This window comes from Lagopus muta, chromosome 5 (genome assembly GCF_023343835.1).
Source record: "Lagopus muta isolate bLagMut1 chromosome 5, bLagMut1 primary, whole genome shotgun sequence".
In the NCBI taxonomy this organism is placed as follows: domain Eukaryota; kingdom Metazoa; phylum Chordata; class Aves; order Galliformes; family Phasianidae; genus Lagopus; species Lagopus muta.
Genome location: NC_064437.1, coordinates 13535011 through 13555918, shown reverse-complemented (window position 1 = coordinate 13555918; position 20908 = coordinate 13535011). Strand labels below are relative to the sequence as shown.

The 20908-nt window shown below is 40.7% G+C and overlaps 1 protein-coding gene across 3 annotated transcripts; it reads left to right on the top strand.

The window, feature by feature from the left end:
- The first annotated feature begins 20 nt into the window (after nt 1-20).
- On the top strand, nt 21-20112 carry MCOLN2 (mucolipin TRP cation channel 2). 3 transcript variants are annotated; one of them, XM_048946137.1, is made up of 14 exons: nt 21-276; nt 2133-2292; nt 4667-4840; nt 8256-8400; nt 8885-8972; nt 9169-9265; nt 9705-9804; nt 11246-11361; nt 12046-12195; nt 13843-13944; nt 14058-14180; nt 16528-16734; nt 18091-18206; nt 19301-20112. In XM_048946137.1, the coding sequence occupies exons 1-14, from the start codon at nt 26-28 to the stop codon at nt 19335-19337; spliced, it is 1866 nt and encodes a 621-aa protein (XP_048802094.1). In that variant the 5' UTR covers nt 21-25; the 3' UTR covers nt 19338-20112. The 3 variants fall into 3 exon arrangements, with proteins under 3 accessions (XP_048802094.1, XP_048802095.1, XP_048802096.1); XM_048946138.1 differs by lacking the exon at nt 21-276 and adding an exon at nt 333-541; XM_048946139.1 differs by lacking the exon at nt 21-276 and adding an exon at nt 1003-1297.
- Nucleotides 20113-20908: the final 796 nt, after the last annotated feature.

Below are 20908 nucleotides of genomic sequence, written 5' to 3'. Positions count from 1 at the left end.
AGGCTCCGCAGGTGCCCGGGTACCGATGAGAGCTCACCGTAGCCGCTCCCGGCGGGCAACAGCCGCTCGGGTCGTTTGGGCCCGGCCCATGACGCGCCCTCCTCCGCCCGTGCCCTTTAAGGGGCAGGCGGGGCCGCGGTTTGGTGGGTTGGGGTTGTGCGGTAGAGGTCGGTCGTTCTGTAGCAGCCTTCGTCCGTCTCGCCGGGGGCAGCGCGACCCGCGCCGTATGGAGATCTCCCTCAAGTGCCTGCCCGCTGGGCGGGCCCCCAGCTGCGGGTGAGCGGGGTCAGCGCGGCCCTGGGGCTGGGGGCGCGGGGCGACAGCGGGCTGATAGCGGGCTGTGCCGCGAGCTGCCCTCCGCTGCTGCCCTGCTGGGGGTTTCCGCAGCTGATCCGCGGAGGGAGCTGAGGGCAGCGCCGGTGGCTCTCAGCTGCGCGCTGGGTGAAGCTGTGCTGAAGTGAAAGTTTGTTGTTTGTTAAGCTGCTAGAGTAGCTGCAGGGGCTTGAAAGTCGGCTTTGGAAAATCCCACCGTATTTTTATGGTATGTACGTGAATTCTCTAAGAAAATAGCCCTTGTCAGAAGGCTTGTTGTTTGAGTTAAGGGCTGTTCCTTCAGCCTTGACTGGAAGTCTAGGAGAGGATTTTTCTGTCTTGGAGAAGTTTTGTCACGCTTTCATGCTTTAAATTTAAGTCAGACCCAGCTTAAGACTGTGTCCTATTTCCTTCCCACCTGCTCCTGTTGCTTCTAGCGTGGGTCTTCCTCTCTCATCATTATGTGTGCATAGCAGTGCTGCTTCTGCCTGTTGAAGAGAATCCGGCACAAGGCAGCAGTTGTGGGGTGTCAGGCTGGGTTACAATGCAAATGTGCTTTGCTCCCTAGAGAGTACTCCCAGCTATAACTGTGGTATGTTTTTCTATTAGGTGGTCTTTTTTCTCTCTTAAGTTTCTCTCTTATGCTGGGCTAGCTTTAGTAATGTTTGCTGGTTTTTTGTTTTTTTTATAAGGCTAAATAGAGCTGTACTCTTCAAGTTTTCTTTTTAAAAACCTTCCTGTGTTTTCCCTGCCTCAAAATCAAAGGCAGCGCACCTCCTGTCATCTCTGTGAATGATTGATATGAGGTGTAATAAAGATAACGTTTGAGATCTGAGTGTTAAAATTAATTTTCACTTCCTGCTGTGGGGGAACGGCACTGTGATGCCTTGGCTGTGTTCAGCTCATTCTCTTGCTTGGAGGCTGCTGGTCCTGGCAAACCACGTGTGCTTCATGGCCTGCAGTTCAGGCAGTAACACTAAGGCAGGTGAGAATAAGTAAAAATGCATTTGAGAACTTGGAATGAGGTGGGGTTTTTTTGTTTGTTTGTTTGTTCGTTTTTGTTTTGATCTGGAGAGAAAGTGATTACTTCTCTGAAGCTCAGAACACAGGGAGTTTTTTGGCGGATGGCTAATGTGGCTGGTAACTAGCATGTATGGCTGCCTCTGATGTGCTTGTTCTTTAACTTCTCCCTCCCAACAACTGATAACTGTTTTGTTCTGACCTTTGTGTGGGGTGGTGAAGTTCTGACAACTGCAGTCCTGTAAAAGGGATTGGAAATCTGGGAGAGGGGGAGAGTTTCCAGTGTGGCATTTGGTTCGGAAGGAGAAATATCTGTGATTCTAGGCTTCTACAACAGCCTTCTGTGCTTGTTCCTCCGATATATGTGTGTGTATATGACGTGCATAAGTATTTAAATAAATATCTGTGACTTTAACCCTTAAAATGGCATGTTTGTAACACCAGTGTGCTGTACTCAGCTTTTTTCAGCATTTGTTTCTGGTGGTGAAATGTGAGTTGCTAACAGCAGCTTCTGCTTGTCCCAAAGCTTCAGCTTTAAAAAGCAGGTAACAGCTGTACCAAGTCTACTCTCAAGTGTTCTGTCTAATGACTGCTTCCTGGGAAATAGCTGTTGCTACAGTTGAATTATTTTAATGATGTGATTGAAGGGAAATGCTTCTTAACTTTTGCTGTTTTAAGACAAAACACTGAGAACTTCACCTTCAATGTAATGTGAATGTCTGAGGTGAAACTGTAACATGAAGAAATCATTTGCTGAAGCATTCTGCTGATTTCTAATTAACATATTGTTTATATGGCAGAAATATGATGGCTCAGTCAGATTTAGATCTAAAAGAGACGGCTCTAAAAGAGGATTTGAAGTTTTACTTCATGAACCCCTGTGACAAATACAGAGCAAGACACCAGATACCATGGAAGCTGGCTTTGCAGATTTTGAAGATAGTTATGGTGACCTCTCAGGTAATCTTTACCTTGTTGTTACTCTTAGAAAGCACAGTGATGTCATGTGGGAGAAGCAGGTCTGTGATCCTGCACTCTGCCATCCCTGGGTATTCCTTACTGCCTTAGGCTTGCTGCTCCAGTCTTGAAAGAAAAAAGTGCTGTGGAAGGCATGTATGGACGGGGAAAAAATAACATAACCTAAATTACAAATGCCTGCTGAAGGTTTTGGGGCAGTGTTTGACCAGCTAATTAGCTGTTTCTAAGGTACTGTTTTAAAACAAATGACTCATCCTTTCCACGAAATCCAGCATGACTTTACCAAGTGCTTGCTGCTGCAGTACTGCTGCATGTTCTGCTTCCTATTTCATTCATATATAATTGTTTCTCTGGGCCATTTCAAAAGGGATGGTTTTCATAACACAGCAGGAACATCAAGTGTAAGTGTTCAATGTGAAAATGCTACAGTCTGCCTGCTGATGGCTGGGCAGTTGAAATCAGACATGTCTCTTGCTTCGGTGTTTCAAACAGTCCATGGACAGCATAAATAGAGGCAAAGGAGAGCAGGTGTTTGAACAACACTGCTATCATGGTGTGGTTGGTTATCTTGCGGTCCACTGAGAAATGCTGACTGGAGAGTGAGGGAAGCAAAACAGGACAGATGTGTGAGTAGAAAAATCATCAGTATTTTTTTTCCGGACCTTTGAAATGTAGGACACTGATGCTGGACACTTTGCAAGTGTAGATAAATATATAACTCCTTAAAACTCGCTGAACTGGAGGATTTCAGGCTGGTATTTGGCTTACCTGATAGGACAAAGCTCTACCATGCTTATGTGACCCTGCCTTTGCTGAGCACTTCCACCCTCCAGATCCCTGCTGGAAAGATTGGATGAAGTCTCTGGCCTTGTTGCTGTGGGCTTGGTGTCCCAATATGGCATGGGCTGCAGTGGTTGATCCTTTTAGATATGACCAGATGAAATATGAGATTTGCTCCAGTTGAAATATGAGGCATCACAGCTTCACAAGACCCTTCAGGATCAGTAGACCTGTCCTAGCCTTCAGGCTGAGTCCTGAGGAATGCACTGAAGGTACTGTCCCAGCCATTCATGGCCCTCTGTGAGTAGAACAGTGCTCTGTTACTTCTGTTCCAGTGTGGAGAATGAGCTTTACTTAAAGCTGTGCTGAAATTCCCTGGGGAGTCCCCTGAGCAAACCCTGCTGTGTATGCTTGTTTTCTGTGTTGCAGTTGGAACACCCCTGATCCTTTTCCAGTTATCCTGAGTGCTGCAGACTCATTTGTAGCACTCAGATAATTTTTACAATTAATTTAGAAATTGGTTAAAAGCGTGAAGATTCAGTACTTAATCTAAAGGTAATGTACACCAGGCACTGCTGGCAGCCCTTTTTCTTTATCCTGGTCATGGCTTTGCTATGCAACTAGAAGACCTTGGTCTAAGCAGTACTGCTGCATGCATCCCTTCAGCTTGTTCCCAGTCTAAGCAATTACTGCCTAAGACAACAGATGAAGAATCCCAGTGAAGAGTGTTTGATTTCCATTACCTTCAGTGTAGAAATCTGAATGTTAGTGGAGCCTGCTTGCTTGCTTTGGGGGAATTCTGAGTTCATGGTTCCCTTGTTTGCAGTTTCTCTTACTGCTTCTCTGCTTCTTGGAAACTCCATACAGTAATGTGCCAGTTTCACTTCACTTTAAGCCTGGGATGATAATTAGCTTTTTGGACCCCAGGATATCCTCCAGATTTTATATTCATGAAGAAAATCTTGTTTATAGATTGATTTCAACTTCTAGACTGTTTATTTTCCATGGTGGATGGAAATGGGGCATCCATACAGTTGGCCAATGCAAATCCTGAGGAGTAACTGCTGTCTGCTGCTTATTATAGCTTCCTTAAGAAATACCAGGCTCAGGGAGTGATGCTTTTTGTTGCTCCGGGGTCCCATAACACTTTTCTCTGGCTATGTACCATGCTCAGGAGCTGCTGCTGTCCTGGAGCAAAGCAGGACATTTCTGGGCTAGGAGGCTGCTTTTCTGCCCTCTGCATCATCCGAGGAAATTGTGGCAGATCCCAGATAGAGCTGCTGGTAATGGATGCATAAAACAAAGCAGTGACCAGCTCTCTGTTTAGTTGGTGCGCTCAAAGTTTTGGAATCAGTAGATCTTATTGATTTGTTTTTCATGCTCAGCATATGGTAACCTTGACTTTATTAGCCTTGTGGCCATAATTAATATTGTAAATAGGTAGGTTCTCTGTTCCCATTGTAGCAGGATTTCAGTAACACACAGTCTTCTATTTTGTATTTATTCTTTCAAATTGCTCCCAAAATGTTGCTGCTTCAACAACATTCAAAGCTTCAATTTGTATTTCTCTTGTCAGCTTGTCTTCTTTGGTTTGAGTAACCAGTTGGTGGTTTCGTTCAAAGAGGAGAACACTGTTGCTTTTAAGCACCTATTCCTGAAAGGCTATTCTGGTGTCGATGAGGATGACTACAGCTGCAGCATATATACCCAACAGGATGCTTATGACAGCATATTTTATGTTATTGATCAGGTAAGTGTATTTGTTCATAATGAAGAGTATTGAAGCTGATTGATTTATAATACTAGTAGATTTTTACTATGCTTCTGTTTTTCAGCTTCCGTTTTAATTTCGAGTTTGATATTTTGGTGAGTGGTGGGAGTCACAAAGCTTGTCTGTAGATGTCTGCATTTTTGTCTCCTGAAGATGAGTTCAAGACAAAATTTTATTCATTTAGTGCTGAAATCCAGGAAGCTTGAAAATCAGTCATCTTCCATGAACTGCAACCTTTGTTTAGATCTTAGTTGAAGAGCTAAGGGTCTGGGTATACCTATGCATGGTATTCAAAAAATTTTCTGCTTACAGCTACACTGAATCACAGCTTTGTAGCAAGTGCCAGAGGCCTCAAACTGAGGAATATGGCACTTCCAGGAATGTAGGGGGACTGGTTAAGGATAGTGCTTTGAAGAGCAGCTACTTTACAATTGTGGGAGGAAGGTGAATAAATCTAGGATGAAAATTCAGTGAATATTTTTATATTAATTTGAGTTCATCCAGGAGTCATGAGATGAAAGAGGTTGTCTGTGTGTAAAATGAGACCAGACTCCTGTATTTGGGATGGTCATGGGCCCTGGCCCAGTTCAAATGGCATGAACACTAAGTAGCTTTAAACCACCTCACCCTTCCCCTGCCTTGGGCCCAGCAGCACATGGAGATGCTGTGTGTGAAGGCTGTGCCACTTTGTGAAATGCCCACCAGTGGGGACTCACTGCTTCTTGGATATCTGTAGGCTACAGCAGAACCATCAACAAATGCAAAATACTTCTGCTGTGCTGGGCAAGGATAAAACTCTGTCTCCTGATGTGTTAAAGTGAGTGTTGCAGTAGTTTTCTCAATCCTCCTTTGAATTTTCAATGTTGCTTCTATTTCTACTATGCTGTTCTTACTTCCTTGCTTGCTTTCTCTTGCTTTCCTTCTTTTGTAGGCACTAAAGCAGAGATGAAGTCCAGATAGAAGACGATAGAGAAAGAATAGCTTTATGTCCTCAAGGATGAGTCAGTGTATGATACAGGCATCAGGAAAAGGTCTCTTCATAATATATCTTTGCTGTATAAATGCAGATCGGTTGTTTAAGGAGCCTAAAAGATTGTGTGATCTGGATTATTTAGTGGCTTGTGCTGTTTCCAAAGCTTATTATTGTGTGCAAGTCTTTAAAAACTGACTTCAAGTAAACATTGAATGGGGAAGGGCAAGTAGAAGGATATGGTATAGAAGATGATAACACACAGCTATTTACGACTGAAGCTGTAAAATCTTAGTAAATGTTAGGCTTATACGTGTATTAGTGGGATATTTTCCTACTTGGTAGGAATAAGAAAAATACAACAGACGTCTGCACTTGGAAGAGTGCACAGCTCTCCATACTCCTGTGTTTGGCTCAGTTTGGAAGCTTCTGCAGTGAAGAAGCCAGTGGAGTTGCTGTGTGCACCCAGCTGCACAGTGGGTCTGGAAGAACAGGGTGCTCTGCTCATTGCTCTATCCTGGCTGCTTAGAAATGTAACAGTGGAAATTTTACTTATACTGTTCTATAGCACTTACTGAAAGGTGTGTGTGTGTGCAACTCAGAGCCAGGTGTTTCCCTGTCAGAGAAACAGGGTCTGAGAACATATGTGAACAAGTGACAGGTGCTAGATTCAGTGATTTGGAGATGCCATGAGAGTGATTTGAAACAGTAGTGAATTGCTGTTTCCATTCACTGGACCTGCCTTAATCAAATTTGGCTTCCTCAGTTGTATTCTGACTGGATACAGAGGGTGGCTTTTCCTCCTGGCTGTCCAAATGTATTGGGAATTGGAAGCAGCAATGCAAAGCAGGGCTGTGTATGAGGGCAGTCCTTGGACACGCCATGTGCTGTTCTTAGTGACCACTGAGTGGTATTATGTGATGGGCCAGTGGGGAAAAGTGCCCATAGGAAGGAGGAGGAAGCGCAGCAGCAAGTGAGGCATATTAAAAAAAAAAAAAATAATAAAAAATTGGTGTTTAATTTGTATCAAAACGAGCTGAACAAAATTCTTAAGAGAAGGGAAGCCTTTGTCTGACTTCCTGTGTTTATTTATTCTGAGCCTCCTGGGAAGCTAAATGCATCTTTCAGAGTTAACCAGTGCTGTGTGCTGCCCTAAGCAAAAGCGTTTGATGAGGTAATTATTAAAGCCTAATGAATTACTAGCTGTTTATGCCTCCTTCCTTAAAGGACCACTGGTCTAACTGCCTACTCTTGCATGCTGCCAGCTGATGCTGAGATGGGCTGGCACACGGGTCTGTCCCTGAGCTGCTCTGAGCTAGGTTTCCATCATGGTTATTGTTGTTTTTCAGTGGATCCATGCATGGAGAATGCTTGTCTTGACACTGCTGTATTTACTTGCATTTCTAGTCCTTGTTTTGAAGCTCGTGTGAAGAAACCAGCTCAGTAATGCCTTCCAGGTGACTTGAGCTGTATTTAGAATAAGGGAGAAAGAAAGTACCTTCTTCACAGACATGCTCTGAGTTGCCTCTGTGCTTGTGTAAAGTGGGCAAGTTAAATTGTTTTTGGAGGCTGCCCAAGCTCTGTGCATGCTCCATGGTTTCAAGCTGTACAGTGAAGGCTTTGCTTTTCTGTAGTCACACAGGGCATAGCTTTGATTTTGCTCTTAGAGTGGATTTTATGGACTAAAATAAAAACTGTATTGGGTTGTGTGTACTTCCAATCCCAACCTCTTCAGAGAGCCAGTCATAATTTGGGTACGTTAATTTTCTGCCTACTGTAAGATGGTTGCTTTAGTGAAGGGATTACTGTGGAGAAGTGAAGCTCTGCAGATTGCTTATGGTTACTTAGGCCTTAACGCTGAATCAAAATAGGTCACGTGAGTCTTAAAATTTCTCAGTGTTGTACTTTTAACTGGCTGTCACACTGGTATTTAAGTTGAAGATAGAAAAATAATTTATACAGCATCAGATTTCTTAAAATATGTTGAATTTTGAACTAAGGATCTTGAAGTTCCAAGTGAGGTGAAAATGAATACCCTCATGAGCTTAATTTGTAAGATATCCCTGGTGTCTGTGTGGTTAGTTGCAGGACTGCACTGAAGTCCCTACCAGGCAAATTAATAAAACTTGTCTGGTAAATGGCCAGCAGACAAGGGGTCTGTCTGTCTGTCTTTCTTTCTTTTCTTTTTTTTTGTCGGCATCCTGGTGGGCACGGGGCACCCAGCCACTGTGTAACCAGCATACCAAGTATTACTTGTTAGTGGCCAGCAGTCTTAACTTTCCAAAATCTATTCTTTGACACAAGTCTTCAAGTTGAGAGTGTTTTTTATCAAGTTGTGTTGATACAAGTAACTGCAAGTTATTGTCTCTTGCAAAAGGAGAAGCATCTCTGTTAACTTCTGGTACTGTGTTGCTTTTAAACTAGTACAGACAATTAAAGAACATATCCCTGGGGACACTTGGCTACGAACATGATGGATCAGGCTTAAAAATTTGTAAACAGCAGTACAGGAAAGGTGGGATGCTTCCTTCCAATGACAAGCCAAACATAGATGTTTCTACAGAAACAGGTATGATACCATTGTACTAAAAAGTGTCTTATTGTGAAGTATATAAATTCTCATGCTTTTATAATAGCTTTTTTTTTTTTTAAATGAAAATGACAGGAAAATTATTGCTTTTTCCTCCTTCCTTCCTTGCTTTCTAGGAGGCTGTTCAGCTGTCATCATTAGGTTGTGGGTTTTTTTTTTTTTTCCCTGGTTTTGGGATGTTGTTTGTTTTGTTTTTTAAATTTCCATCCCATTTGAAATGTTCAAATATGGATCTCTGGACACGGGTAAGGCTGTAACTTCAGTAGGTTGGTGTCTCTACTACCACATGGCACAGGGGCTTCACTAAAGATTCTCTTCAGCTGCTGTGTGGTCCCCTGAGCTGGGGCTCTGTTTGAGTACTTGTTTGATTAGGACTTGTGATGGAAACTGATTGTCTCAGTTCTGTGCTTCTTTCTAGGTGAAATTTCTAACATTACAGATTTTCTTTTTTTTCTCCCCACAGACTGTGTTATCTTAAAGCCCCAGGAGCTAGCCAGTAAGAACACTGAAGTGAAATTGAACTCTTCATTCTTCAACCTTGAATTTTACAGGTAAACTAGTTTGGAGGGGAAGATGAGGGGGAGGAATGCTTTAAGGATTTTTTTTTTTTTTTTTTTTTTTTTTCCCCCCCACTTTTAAGTAAGTTGGATGGGTTTGGTGTTGTTTTTTTTTTTTTTTTTTCAGTTTCTATGCTTTGTGCATTTGTATATCTGTGTATATATTTATACACTTCTTGAAAACATTTAGGCTTATACAGGTTAAAATCTCCTTCAAGCTGAAAGGTGTTGCCCTACAAACAATCCATGCCCGTGAATTGCCTGACTGCTATGCATTTCAAAATACTGTGAGTACAGAGTATGACACTTCCAACACTGTATGTATAATCAGAGTTTAGGGGCCCACAAGCATCATCCTTATGTCTAGATTGCAAGGGAAAAGTAGTTGAGCATGTCCTGGTCCTTACTTTCCTCTTCTAACCTAAGGCTATTCAAGATGTTTCCATGGGACAGTGTTAGTTCCAGCTGGTAATTTCTTAGTCTGAGAAGAGGATATGTAGTTGTTAGATTTCTAAAGGTTAAATCTGATATTTGACTTCTTGAAACACTGCTTTTGTCCTTTTTGAGTACATATTCTCAAATGTCTACACTGTTTATGGCGACAGCTTTCTTAAAACCTACCTGACTAACAAGTACTGATGTATATTATGTCAAAACACTTAGCAAGACTTGTTTTATAAAGTAAATTTTGCTAGTTTTCTTTCTGATATACTTCTATGTTTCCAGATTACTTTCAACAATAGAGCTCACAGTGGAAAAATCAAAATCTATTTTAATAGTGATACTGATATTCAAGAATGCAAAGACTGGCACATACTCGGTTCTGGTAAGTATGGTGCACACTTATTTGTGATGGCAGTGTTATGCATCTTCTCCCAGTGTTTTCCCTGCTCTGAAAGAGTCACTCTAACCAGACTGTCTCTGTACTGTTCATCCTGCCCACTCGCTGCCCTTACAACAAAAAGCCTTGCCTAATACAACTCATTACCTCTTTGTAATTACATCTTGGGAAATAGTTCTTTTTTGTAAGGGAACTGAGCTAACAGTTATCTCTGTATAGTGGTGTGGTGTGTGTTGGCATCAGGCTCCATCTGGAAGAAGGATTTTAATTGTTCTGTTGCTCTGAGATTATTTGAATAGTTCACTTAAATGTACTAACAATGGTAAATTCCTAACTGAAGCCTTATATTTTTCAAAGGTATCTCTCTCTGAGTAATTGAAGCATGCTATTTCTGAAGTTTTTACTTTTTTTTTCCTCCTCTGTTGTGGTTAAATTTAATGATATATATTAGCAAGGATGATATCTACACTTCTTCTATTGTTAAGGCTTTATCTGATGGCTGAGACTTGAGTATTAAAGCCTGCTTCACAGGAATAGTCACTGTATTGTACTTTATGCAGCTACTTCTCCTGTAAACTTGCTGTAAAGGGCTGTGGCACAGTGATAATTTTCTTATGTCCTACATAGGATCTCAGTTAATGACAATGTCAAACAGCTTGCGTTTTGCTTGGCCAAAACCAACGTTTCTCTGATAAAGTTGAACTGATATTAGAGTGGTATCTTGTATGTTCTGAATAACCATCAAGTGTTCTGGTGTGCATCTACGTTCAGTGATTTCTTGGCAGTTCTCTTTCAGCTAGTTGTCTAGAGTAGTTTATTTACATGGAATAACCAACTGGAGGACCATGCAAAATTCAGTATTAAAATCAAGCTAAAACACTATTTACAATGATTAACAGCAATTTTTAACTATAGCTTGTCTAGTTAAACATCTGTGGTGTGAAACTGGTAGGAGCAACTGAGAATGTAAACTAAGGAAAACATGTGTCTTGGGTTCTAAACCTGTGCATAGAAAGAACACAGTGCAGAAAGTCAACAAGTTTCTGGCTGTAGGTCAGGGAATGAGAAATGAGGTGGGATTTTTTGTTTGATTGATTGGCTTTTAAGGATGTTGAGATATGTTTACCCTATGTAAATACTTGGCACAAAGATGGACAGATGACCTTAATGGGGGGGAAAAAAGTATGTCTGTATTAATATAATTTTATTATACTTTATTAATTTTGAAAAATTCAAACATGCTTTTCGTTCTTGTGACCCATGTAATTGTGCTCTAGGCGTATTGGCTCAGGAAGGAATATATTTAAACCTCATCCCATGAAGTAATGAGAGTGTTTAAATGCAAAATAGATGGTGTTTTGTAACAATGTGTGCTTAAAGAGATGTGACAAAACAAAATCTATTTTATTTCCTTGACTTTTTACAGTTCTCCAGAAGAACAGTTTGTATATTCTAGTTTTTGATGGATTTGTCATCTTAAATTGCTTAGCATCTCTCATCCTGTGCTCACGATCTGTTGTTCTTGCCTTGAGGCTACGACAAGTAAGTGTACTGCTCATAATACCAATGTTCCTTTTTTCTGTATTGTGTTTGCTAGTTTTGTGTAGTAATATTTTGAACTATCAACCAGCACATCTGGTGCAAAATCTTGCGCTTACTGCATCTCCCTCTAGAAAGGACGTGGAAGTGTCTGTGATGAACAATTTATGGCAGAAAGGGGTTTTACTTCAGATTGTGTAGTACCATAATATGAATTATTGCGCTGCCTCTCTTGAGGGTGTTTATTCTTGAGCAAAAAGAGCAAGTGAGAGCAGACAGTGTGATGCAGAAGGTGATGTTGTTGGCTCTATTGGAAGTGAGAATTGCCTTACAGCTCTATTTGGGCTACAGTGAATTCTCATTTTACTCCTCTTGGGGGTTGATAGAAACTGCTTGTGAAGGAGGTTGAAAAGAAGTTAACAAGCCGTGGCTAAGTTAATAAGGATGATTTACGAAGTCAGCTGTTCTGTGGAAAGTTGGTCTTCACTGGTCTGAACCAGTTTTAATGTTCCCCCCTTCATTTCTGTTGCTATGGCTGATGACTCTTTTTTTTATGCTGTTATTCTAGCAAATACTGTGGGCAAAAGTGGGTGTGTGAATATTGAGTATTGCTACAGTATTGAGGCATCTGTACATATTTTTTTTGCAAGGAGACCTATAACTGAACACATAAATGCTTCTCAACAGAGATTTGTGAACTTCTTCTTGGAGAAATACAACCGTTGTGTCAGTTACACGGATCGCATGGAGTTCATAAATGGCTGGTATGTCCTGGTAATTATCAGCGATGTGATGACAATCACTGGGTCAATCCTAAAAATGGAGATAAAAGCCAAGGTGAGAGGTGCTTTAGGTGAAGTACTAGACTCATTAGAATCAAGTGTAATGTGTTTTAACTAGGGGACAAATGAGAGTGAGCTGCAGCAGTCACTTGTCGTCTTGTTTACTTTTTGTTAGCTCTTATTTGTCTTACATCATTTGTAGCTGTACTGGAATACAGGCAGCCATCTGGGGCTCTGTGTGTTTATCACTTGAGACTTATTTTGTTTGTAGCATCAAACTCTTGGGCTTATGTTTCTTTTTTTTTTTCTGAACACCTCTTTTATGGGTGATGATGGTATTCTTCCATCCATCAAAAAGGATATGTGAACTTAACCATAACATGAATGCTGTGTTGGGCTGTTCTGACTAATGATTGGTTTCAGTTCCCTTTCCCCAAGTCTTTCAGCAAGACCATGTAAGCTAGCTAAATCTCTTATTTCCACAATGCTAAATCCCCTAATCCCTGGTTTAGAACTTGTGTGTAGGCATTTCCTAACTAATAGCCTTGCATTATCTTATTCCTGTAAGAATCATAGAGTGGCTTAGGTTGGAGGGGACCTTTAAAAATCATTTTGTGCCCACCTTCTGCCACAGGCAAGGTGACCACCCACTAGATCAGGCTGTGCAGGGCCCCATCCAACCTGGTGTTGAATGCCTCTAGGGATGGGGCCAAATAAAAGCATAGAAGTAGTTGTGCATATTGCACAGGGGTGTCAGGAATCACCCCCTCAGATACACCAGGTCTGTTTCCTGAGACTAGAAACATGGCTATTGTAGCCTGTGGTCCTGACCTGCCCAAACTACAGGCACAGCCACTGTCAGCTGCTAGTCCTTGACCTCCGGATCTGATCTTGCTGATACTGATGAGTTTTGTCTGGTAGCAGCTTCTAGTTTTATTGGAAAACTGTGTCAACAGTTCACATGTTTATAAAACTTTGTATCCTGGAAAAATGGGGGGGTAGTGTGCTGTTGCTGCTTCACGTGTACTAATGCTCAAAGGGCAAATGCTCAGAGTGACTTTCAGAGGAAGCATGTACCAATATCCAGCTTTGTGGTGAGGTGGGGGATGAGGATGGGAAATCTTGAACTTGGTGAATATTGTGTGCTTACTGTCACCAGTTCTAGCCTTCTGCCAAGACCAAGTGCAACTATAATTGGTTATAAACATTGCTGGTAGTGAAAGTGCTCTAGTTTGAAACAGCTGGCAACCTTTTCAAATCTGTTAATGCTTGCAGCACAGATGGGGCTTGTAGTCCTGAGGTTCACCTCTCATTTAAATGATGGCTCACATATTACAAAATAGAGAGTGAAAGCTTCTTGGCCTAACAATGGTGCACATTAACCTTTTTTAAAAATAAAAATTTTGAGATATTAGTCCAATTTTAGAACTGTACAGTAACCAAAGTAAGGGCTCTAGTTCTTCTGGGCTTCATGCGAAACTTCGAGAATGTTGGTATAGTTGTGCTTCCATGTACAGCATTAATGTATTTGGGTGATCTCTCTAAATGAAGTGCAAATTGTTCTGGTCTTATTTTTGTGATGTGGCAACATCCTTTCAATATTGGGCTGCACTGCTTTATTTGTCTGACCTGGTGAAACTTCATCAAGCTGATATGCCTTTTGCTTTGTAACTTGACCATCTGCTCTCTTTGGATCCCTCAGAATCTCAGAAGTTATGATGTCTGCAGCATTTTACTTGGAACATCAACTTTATTTGTCTGGGTTGGAGTCATCAGATACCTGGGATATTTTCAAACTTACAACGTAAGGATGAAATAAAATATTCAACAGTTAAAATTTATACCTGTCACTCTTATTCAAGTCTCTTTCACGTGTAACTTTTTTCTCCTCCTTCTTTCTTCTACCCTAACTTGTAGGTGCTCATTTTAACTATGCAAGCATCATTACCCAAAGTGCTAAGGTTTTGTTGTTGTGCTGGGATGATTTATCTTGGCTATACTTTCTGTGGTTGGATTGTATTGGGACCATATCATGAGAAGGTATGTCAGCAGTATTATTTCTTCCCCGGTCTAACTGTGTGTATGTCTGTGTATTGCTCCTAGTTAGAAATTTAAGACCTATTTCTAGTGTGTGTGTGTGTATGTTTTGTTGTTGTTAGAAGCTCCAACATGAAATAACATTGCTGTGTTTCTCCTTCCATGTGCACCTTCTGTCACCTGCTTCTTCTAACAAAGAAACTGTACTCTAAACTGTGCTGACCTGTAATCTCCAAAGCAAGGCTGTTTGTGATGCTGCCTGGATGGGCCCTCCAGGCAGGGTCTGGCTCGGGCTGAAGGTGCATCGCTCTGTTCTCTTTCGCCCTCTTCTGGTAACTCTGGTGCATTTGGGATGAAGTTCACTGCTACCATTTCTGAGAATCTCACAGACTGACTTTGTTTTCTAATTTTTTCCCAAGCAATGTAACTACAGCCACTAAATCTTGACTCAAAAGGAGGAATGACTTCTTTTTCTGTGTTTACTTTGCTTCCTATGAGGGTATGTTTTGTTTGATACCAAGTTTAAACAAGCAATATTTGCCTAGGGCATTCCTCTTCTTGTCAGAAACCTGAGTACAGTAGCAAAGCTTTGTATATTTCACAATGCATGCAAAAACAACTGTGAATTTGGGATTCTTTTCATGGTTGATGCTCAATGTGACTCTTTGGGGAAGGGAAGGGGACAAAAAAGGTCAATTCTAATGTGATCAATTCTAATGTGATCAATTCTAACTATCCCTTAATGGGTAACAAATGTGTGACTTATTCTTGTTTTTGTTTTTTTCTGATTACACACACTGTGTGTAGTGATGAAGATGCACACTGCAGTGCTTGCTTCAGCTTCTCATATGTCCAGAGTTTGAATTCCTCAAATTTGGTGTAATTTTCTCTTTTGAGAAACAATGTTCAGTCTGCATGTATTTCAACTTGATAGCAGTGCATTTCTCTGATATCCTATGTGCTGTAGAATTATTTGTAATGATAGAGACTAGTTTTATTTATGAGAGACATAGCGCAAATGCTATTCTTCTCTGCAACCTCTGCAGCAAATACACTGGTTACCTGAGTAAAAAGAAGATAGTTAATAATGTATCTGTGGAAAGCTAACTCTTTCACAGGTTCCCTCTAGAGAGAAGCAACTGTATTTCTGAAGGATTTTGGGTGTTGTTTATGAATGTTTCTGCATAGCTCCGCTGGAAGGCAGCATGGTGCTGTGCAGAGTCTGGTGGGGGGCAGGCAGCATGCTTGCTGTGCAGCCTGTCCTTTCCGATCTGTGCACACACAGAGGAGAGAAGATCTATACATATTCTCAGATCCTGAAAACCTTAGTTCAAAAACAAAATATGGTAGAGTTTTCTTTTTAGTAACTCCTCCCCTTCTGTTACTGAAGTTGAGGAGAGAGAGCAAAAATCCTGCTTGCAGTGTAGCGACGATTTGGAGGGCTTGCAGGTAAACTCTGCTTAGTAGGCTTCTCTCTGGCATCAGAACTCAGCAGTTGCTCAAGAATTACATGTGCCATGCCCCTTGTATTCCTAGATACAAATGTGCTGCTAAGTCTCGCAGTACATTTAAAAATAAAGAATTTAAGAGAAAATGAGCAATAGTAAGACCAGTCCTGTTGTTCTTGTGCAATAGTATGTTTTTCTTCTAAGCATGTGCATCTTGACATCTTGATTTCAATATAGGATTATAACTGAAGTGACTGTAGTTGTGTTACTTCATCAATTATGGCAATGTTTTAACTCTGTGCATTAACTATGTTGGCTCACAAAGCATTGCTAACAGACTTGGTTATTTGCAGAGGCAGAGGGGAAGTGTACTTACCTGGTCATTGTACAGAAGCTAAATGACAATTTAGCTTCAGAGCTTGGGGAAAAGGAATATCTCAGATATTTGAGATAATGTCCTTGAAATGAAACCATAATTCTATCCAGACAGTTCCTCAGTTGCTGTAACTTTTAGCTACAGCTCAGAGGGCTTTCTGAATGACAGATGATGTTGTTGCAACATCTGAATAACTGATCAACTGCAGAGAAAAATTATTGGTTGCTGTACCTGTTGAGCATTGCAGGGTATTTCTTGAGAATAAATCTTGTGTTTCTGGTGTTGGTGTGAAGTGCTCAGAACTGTGTAGCAATGTAATCATGGTTACTGTAGACATGTATGTTTGAATGTGTAGAAAAGAAACAAAGTATGGCGGTGTTGGAATGTTTCCACTGGCTTCTTTTTTTTTTTTTCTTTTTTTTTGCCTGCTTAAAAAAATACTTTTGTAATAGCACTTTCATCTTCCCTTTAATCTGGATGAGTGATTGTTGAATTCTAATATGACCCTGTGTTCCTTATCTTCCAGTTTGAAGACCTGAACACAGTAGCTGAGTGTTTGTTTTCTCTGGTCAATGGTGATGATATGTTTGCAACGTTTGCACAAATCCAGCAGAAAAGCATGTTGGTGTGGACGTTCAGTCGGTTATATCTGTATTCCTTCATTATTCTGTTTATATACATGATCCTCAGCCTTTTTATTGCTCTGATCACTGATGCCTATGACACCATAAAGGTAAAACATCAGTATTCTATTGCATTTCTAACAGCTTCATATTCATTCTTGTTCATTATCAGCACCATAATATTCAGTATTAATTATGATGACTTGTTAGCAAATTAAAACTGTGTAGCTTAGCCTGGGATGATGATTGGGTAATCATCCAAGTGACTGACCAATAATTGGCTTGGGAAATCATCTGTAATGTGAGCCTCTGTTTTGTACTTTCTACTGCTGAAATTGGCTTTGAAAAGATAGTAGCTAATGGAAACATAACTGGAAGGTGTTTGAAAGATGAGTAGAAAGAATCAGATTGTAAGTATGGTGACACAGAACTGGATATGTCATGTTTGGAGTCAGTGTTTCTTCTCATGGCACCAGAAGCTGAGTTTGAGGAGGGTTTAATGCTGTCTGTGAGAAAAGCTAACCACGTTCCTGCTGAGTAGTTCCAAACAGGTAGCTCTAAACTTGTATAGGTGTCCAGACAGGGATTATGTGCTGCTGGGGAATGTAGTCTTTTGTTTGTTTTGTTTTTGTCTTAAACGAAAATAACCCCAAACCAAGAGCACTACTTCTGCAAGGTAAACTTGTGCAATCTGTCTTGGGCTAAAAGTGAAAGGGAGTTTTCATTTCCTTTTGTTCTTGTTTTCTGCTGCTGACTCCCCTTCCTGCTCCCAGTAGCTGCAGTAACCAAGGGGAAGGCAATCGTGGAAAGTACTCTCCAGGTCTTAAGTAAAGAAGCCAGCAGAACAAGGCCTGGTCTAAAATGAACCACAGTTTAAAGAATGAGCAAAAACTCAATTTTTTCTAAGCATCTCCAAATATAACTTAACTATCTGTGCTTCTGAGTTTATTGGGTGCTCTGAACTGCAAAATAGTTCCTTACTGTTGCTCTTGCCTCTGAGCACATAATGTGTATCAATAGGGAAACATTTCAACATGCTGAACCAATGTTTTGCAGAGCACTGTGCATTTACTATGCATTTACTATGCATAGTGATGCTGAACATTCACAGTGGGGCCTTTGGAATTCAGAACTGCAGTTTCTAGTGAAAATGAACCCAGTGAGCACAGCAGCTAACGGGAGCAAGAGATGCAAGTACGCCTAAAGATTGCTTGCTGGGTCTCATAGACAGTAAACAAATGTAAGAGAGATTCTGAGCAATGTGAATTCTACATCACGTGTAGTTGGCTCTGTTCCCACTACATACATGGTGTTTATGGATAGAATTGCATTTTTTTTTTTAATTCTTACAGTGTATTAAACTAATGAGCCAAATAGCTTCTGCTTTTGTATTCTTTTAGAGAGTTTAGAACATCTACTGCCTGATAACTCCTCGTGTGTTGTAAGCAATATGCTTTATTTTTCAGAAATACCAACAAAGCGGGTTTCCAGCAACAGATCTACATGAATTTCTAAAAGACTGTGGCAATGTTTCTTACAGAAAAGAACAAACTTCCATGCCTTTTATCTGCTGCTGTAGAAGGTCAGTTGGGTGTTTTTGATATGTGTTATCCTCGCAAGTACACTAGTTAGTTTCTCACTGCAAAGTCCTTTTACACAAATGTTGGAGTACTTGGAATTCTACCTATGAAGTACTTGGACTCCCTTATTCCTCTTGTGTTCTACTTGGTGTTAGATGTTTAGAATGCTAACGGTGAAAGGGGGCTCATTGAGTTTAAACACATTTGAAGTGTTCTGCTCATACATAAATCACTGTGTAGAAACTGGTGGATGTTGATCGCAGGATGGCAGAGCATCATGTGGAGTTGCCAAGAAGACAGCAAATTAAGTCTTTGCAGGTTAGGGTTTTGTAAGCCTTCTGTTTCTAAATAGCTTTTCCACCAGGCTGGAGGAAGTAGCATACAGCAAGAGGATGTGATTCAGCAAGTGACCTGTACTTATTTCCAAAGCTCTGTTATGTTTGTGAGGCAAACATAATCTGTCAAAATGTTGGAAACGCTGAACTCAAGCCTTTAGAGATCTTAGTGAGGCTCCCTGGTGAGATACAAAGGTCTCATCTGAAACTCATCAGGTCTGGAAATCTATTCTTTAATTCATTTTCTGGGGAAATCTAATACACCTCTGAGTGCCTGACAACTTGTGTGCAAAATGGCTGTGGGCACAGTCCACCTAGCAGGAAAGCCAAGGCTGTAGGAGAAGGAGTAGTGCTGAATGTGAAAGCTTTTTGAGTCTTATTTAGTGTAACAGATCCTTCTGCTCACATACTGAAGCTTTTGTGAAGTACAGCTTCATACTTTTGATGTACTCTGGCAAAATGCTAGCAAGATATGACTTCAAATTTCACATCCAATTTGCTGTGCAAGATTATTATCTACTTGAGCATAATAAATGTGCTTTACTGCACTATGCTGCGGAGTGTGGTAAGGGCAGAAGTTTGATAGCTGGAATGCAAGTAGCTTTGTAACAGTTTCCTGTTTGATTGTCAACATACTGTGCGTGTGTTGAGAGTTGTATCCTGAAACTGGGAGAGCACAGGGTGGAATGTGCAAAACTCTTCTTGACTTCTGCATGGGTAAATGCTTTCTATTCCTTACTGAGCGAATTTTTGTTTTGCAGACGAGAAAGCGATGACAACTTAATACTTATCAATTGATGATTATGCATTGAAATTCACCACTGATATGTGCAGAGAAAGCATAGCTATATGGAGAAATATAATTCTCCAAATTGCAATGGAACCCATTATCTGGACCTGCCTCACTGTGAACAGACTGATCTTAACTAATTGAGGTATTGGGGGAAGAAAAGCCAGTAATATAACATCAGCTGACTGACCAGGATGAGAGCCCAGAAGCTTTATTTGGAGGAGAGCTGTCAAGAACTGCATTCGTGCCCCGAGTTCTGTTGCATTAAAGAAGACCAATCCTTGGGAGATGTCTGTGGGAGCTCTGTTTGCTAAGCACTTCTAAGAGAAAAGACAGTGGTGCAGAACCAGTAGTTCTTCATGAGAAATATATGAATGACATTTAAATGTAATTCCTTATAGTAAAAACCAAGCAAACCAAACAAAAAACCTCACATGTAAAAAGGGGACTATCAGCAACTACAACTATTGGCAAGAAAGGATTCCCTTCTCTTTAAACGATGCATTCAACATTGAGACCGTAATTAGCACAATTCATTACCTTGAAATAAACTTATGTAAAACTATAGAGCTGCACAGAAGTGCAAAGTGATTGCTGTTTTGCTGTTCTTCCTTTTGTAAATGTTTTAATATGTCACTTATAGATCACAATCTTTTCTTAACAGTTTTTACTGAAAAGAAATTTGTTGGTTTTGTATTGTTGTTGTGAGGCTTCTTTATTGTGCTATTTTGCCCGCAGTATTTGATGTACAGAGTCTAAATTAAACTTACTGCTTTGATTATAGGTAATTTTTTTGTGTGTGGTTATAAACTTCCATAATTTAAAGAATGATGAAAAGATAAGTTATTTTTCACAAGCGAATTGAAATACCATTCTGCTTGCTTGAGTAGGCAGCTTGGTTTAGGATAAAAAGGAAATGATTCTGGCAAAACTTCTACAAAATCCTTACCTTCCTGACAGCTGCTGCTTACAGAAGATTCATCCTCAAAATACTGCCTATGTTCACCCTTGCTGTCTGGCAGGAAGAAGTCTTAGAGAGGACTTGCTGGGAGCTTGCTGTGCAATAAGATAATGGTTAGAAACTAACTAGAATTTGGCAAATTCATGTTCTGTTATTTACAGGCAGTAAAAAGAACTAAAACACAGTGGTTGAAAAGGAAATGCTTGCTAATGGTGTTGTCCAAAGCTTCTGCTTTTGTTGACAGCACTACTGGTTTATCTGCAGTAGGTAAGGCCCTAGACATGAAAGTCTGACTTGCTGCCTTTGAGCAGAGGTATGAGAAATTCAGTAATGTTTCACTTGATACAGATAGACACCCTGGATAGGACACAGACCCACAATTGCTGGCTTAGGAAGCAAACGCCTTATCTGTTCAGTAGTGCTCCTATGCTGTAGTGCACCTCTCAGCTCTAGAGATGTGATTTGGTTGTGCTGTAGAGTGGCCAGCACTTGATACAAAAGGCAGGAGAGAAAATAATTTGTGCAGCCCTAAGGCAGGATAGTGTGTTGTAAGAATCTGAAAACAATTGAGGCTCTAGAATGTGCAAGCCCTTGGATGCTCTTCTTAGGCCGAATAAT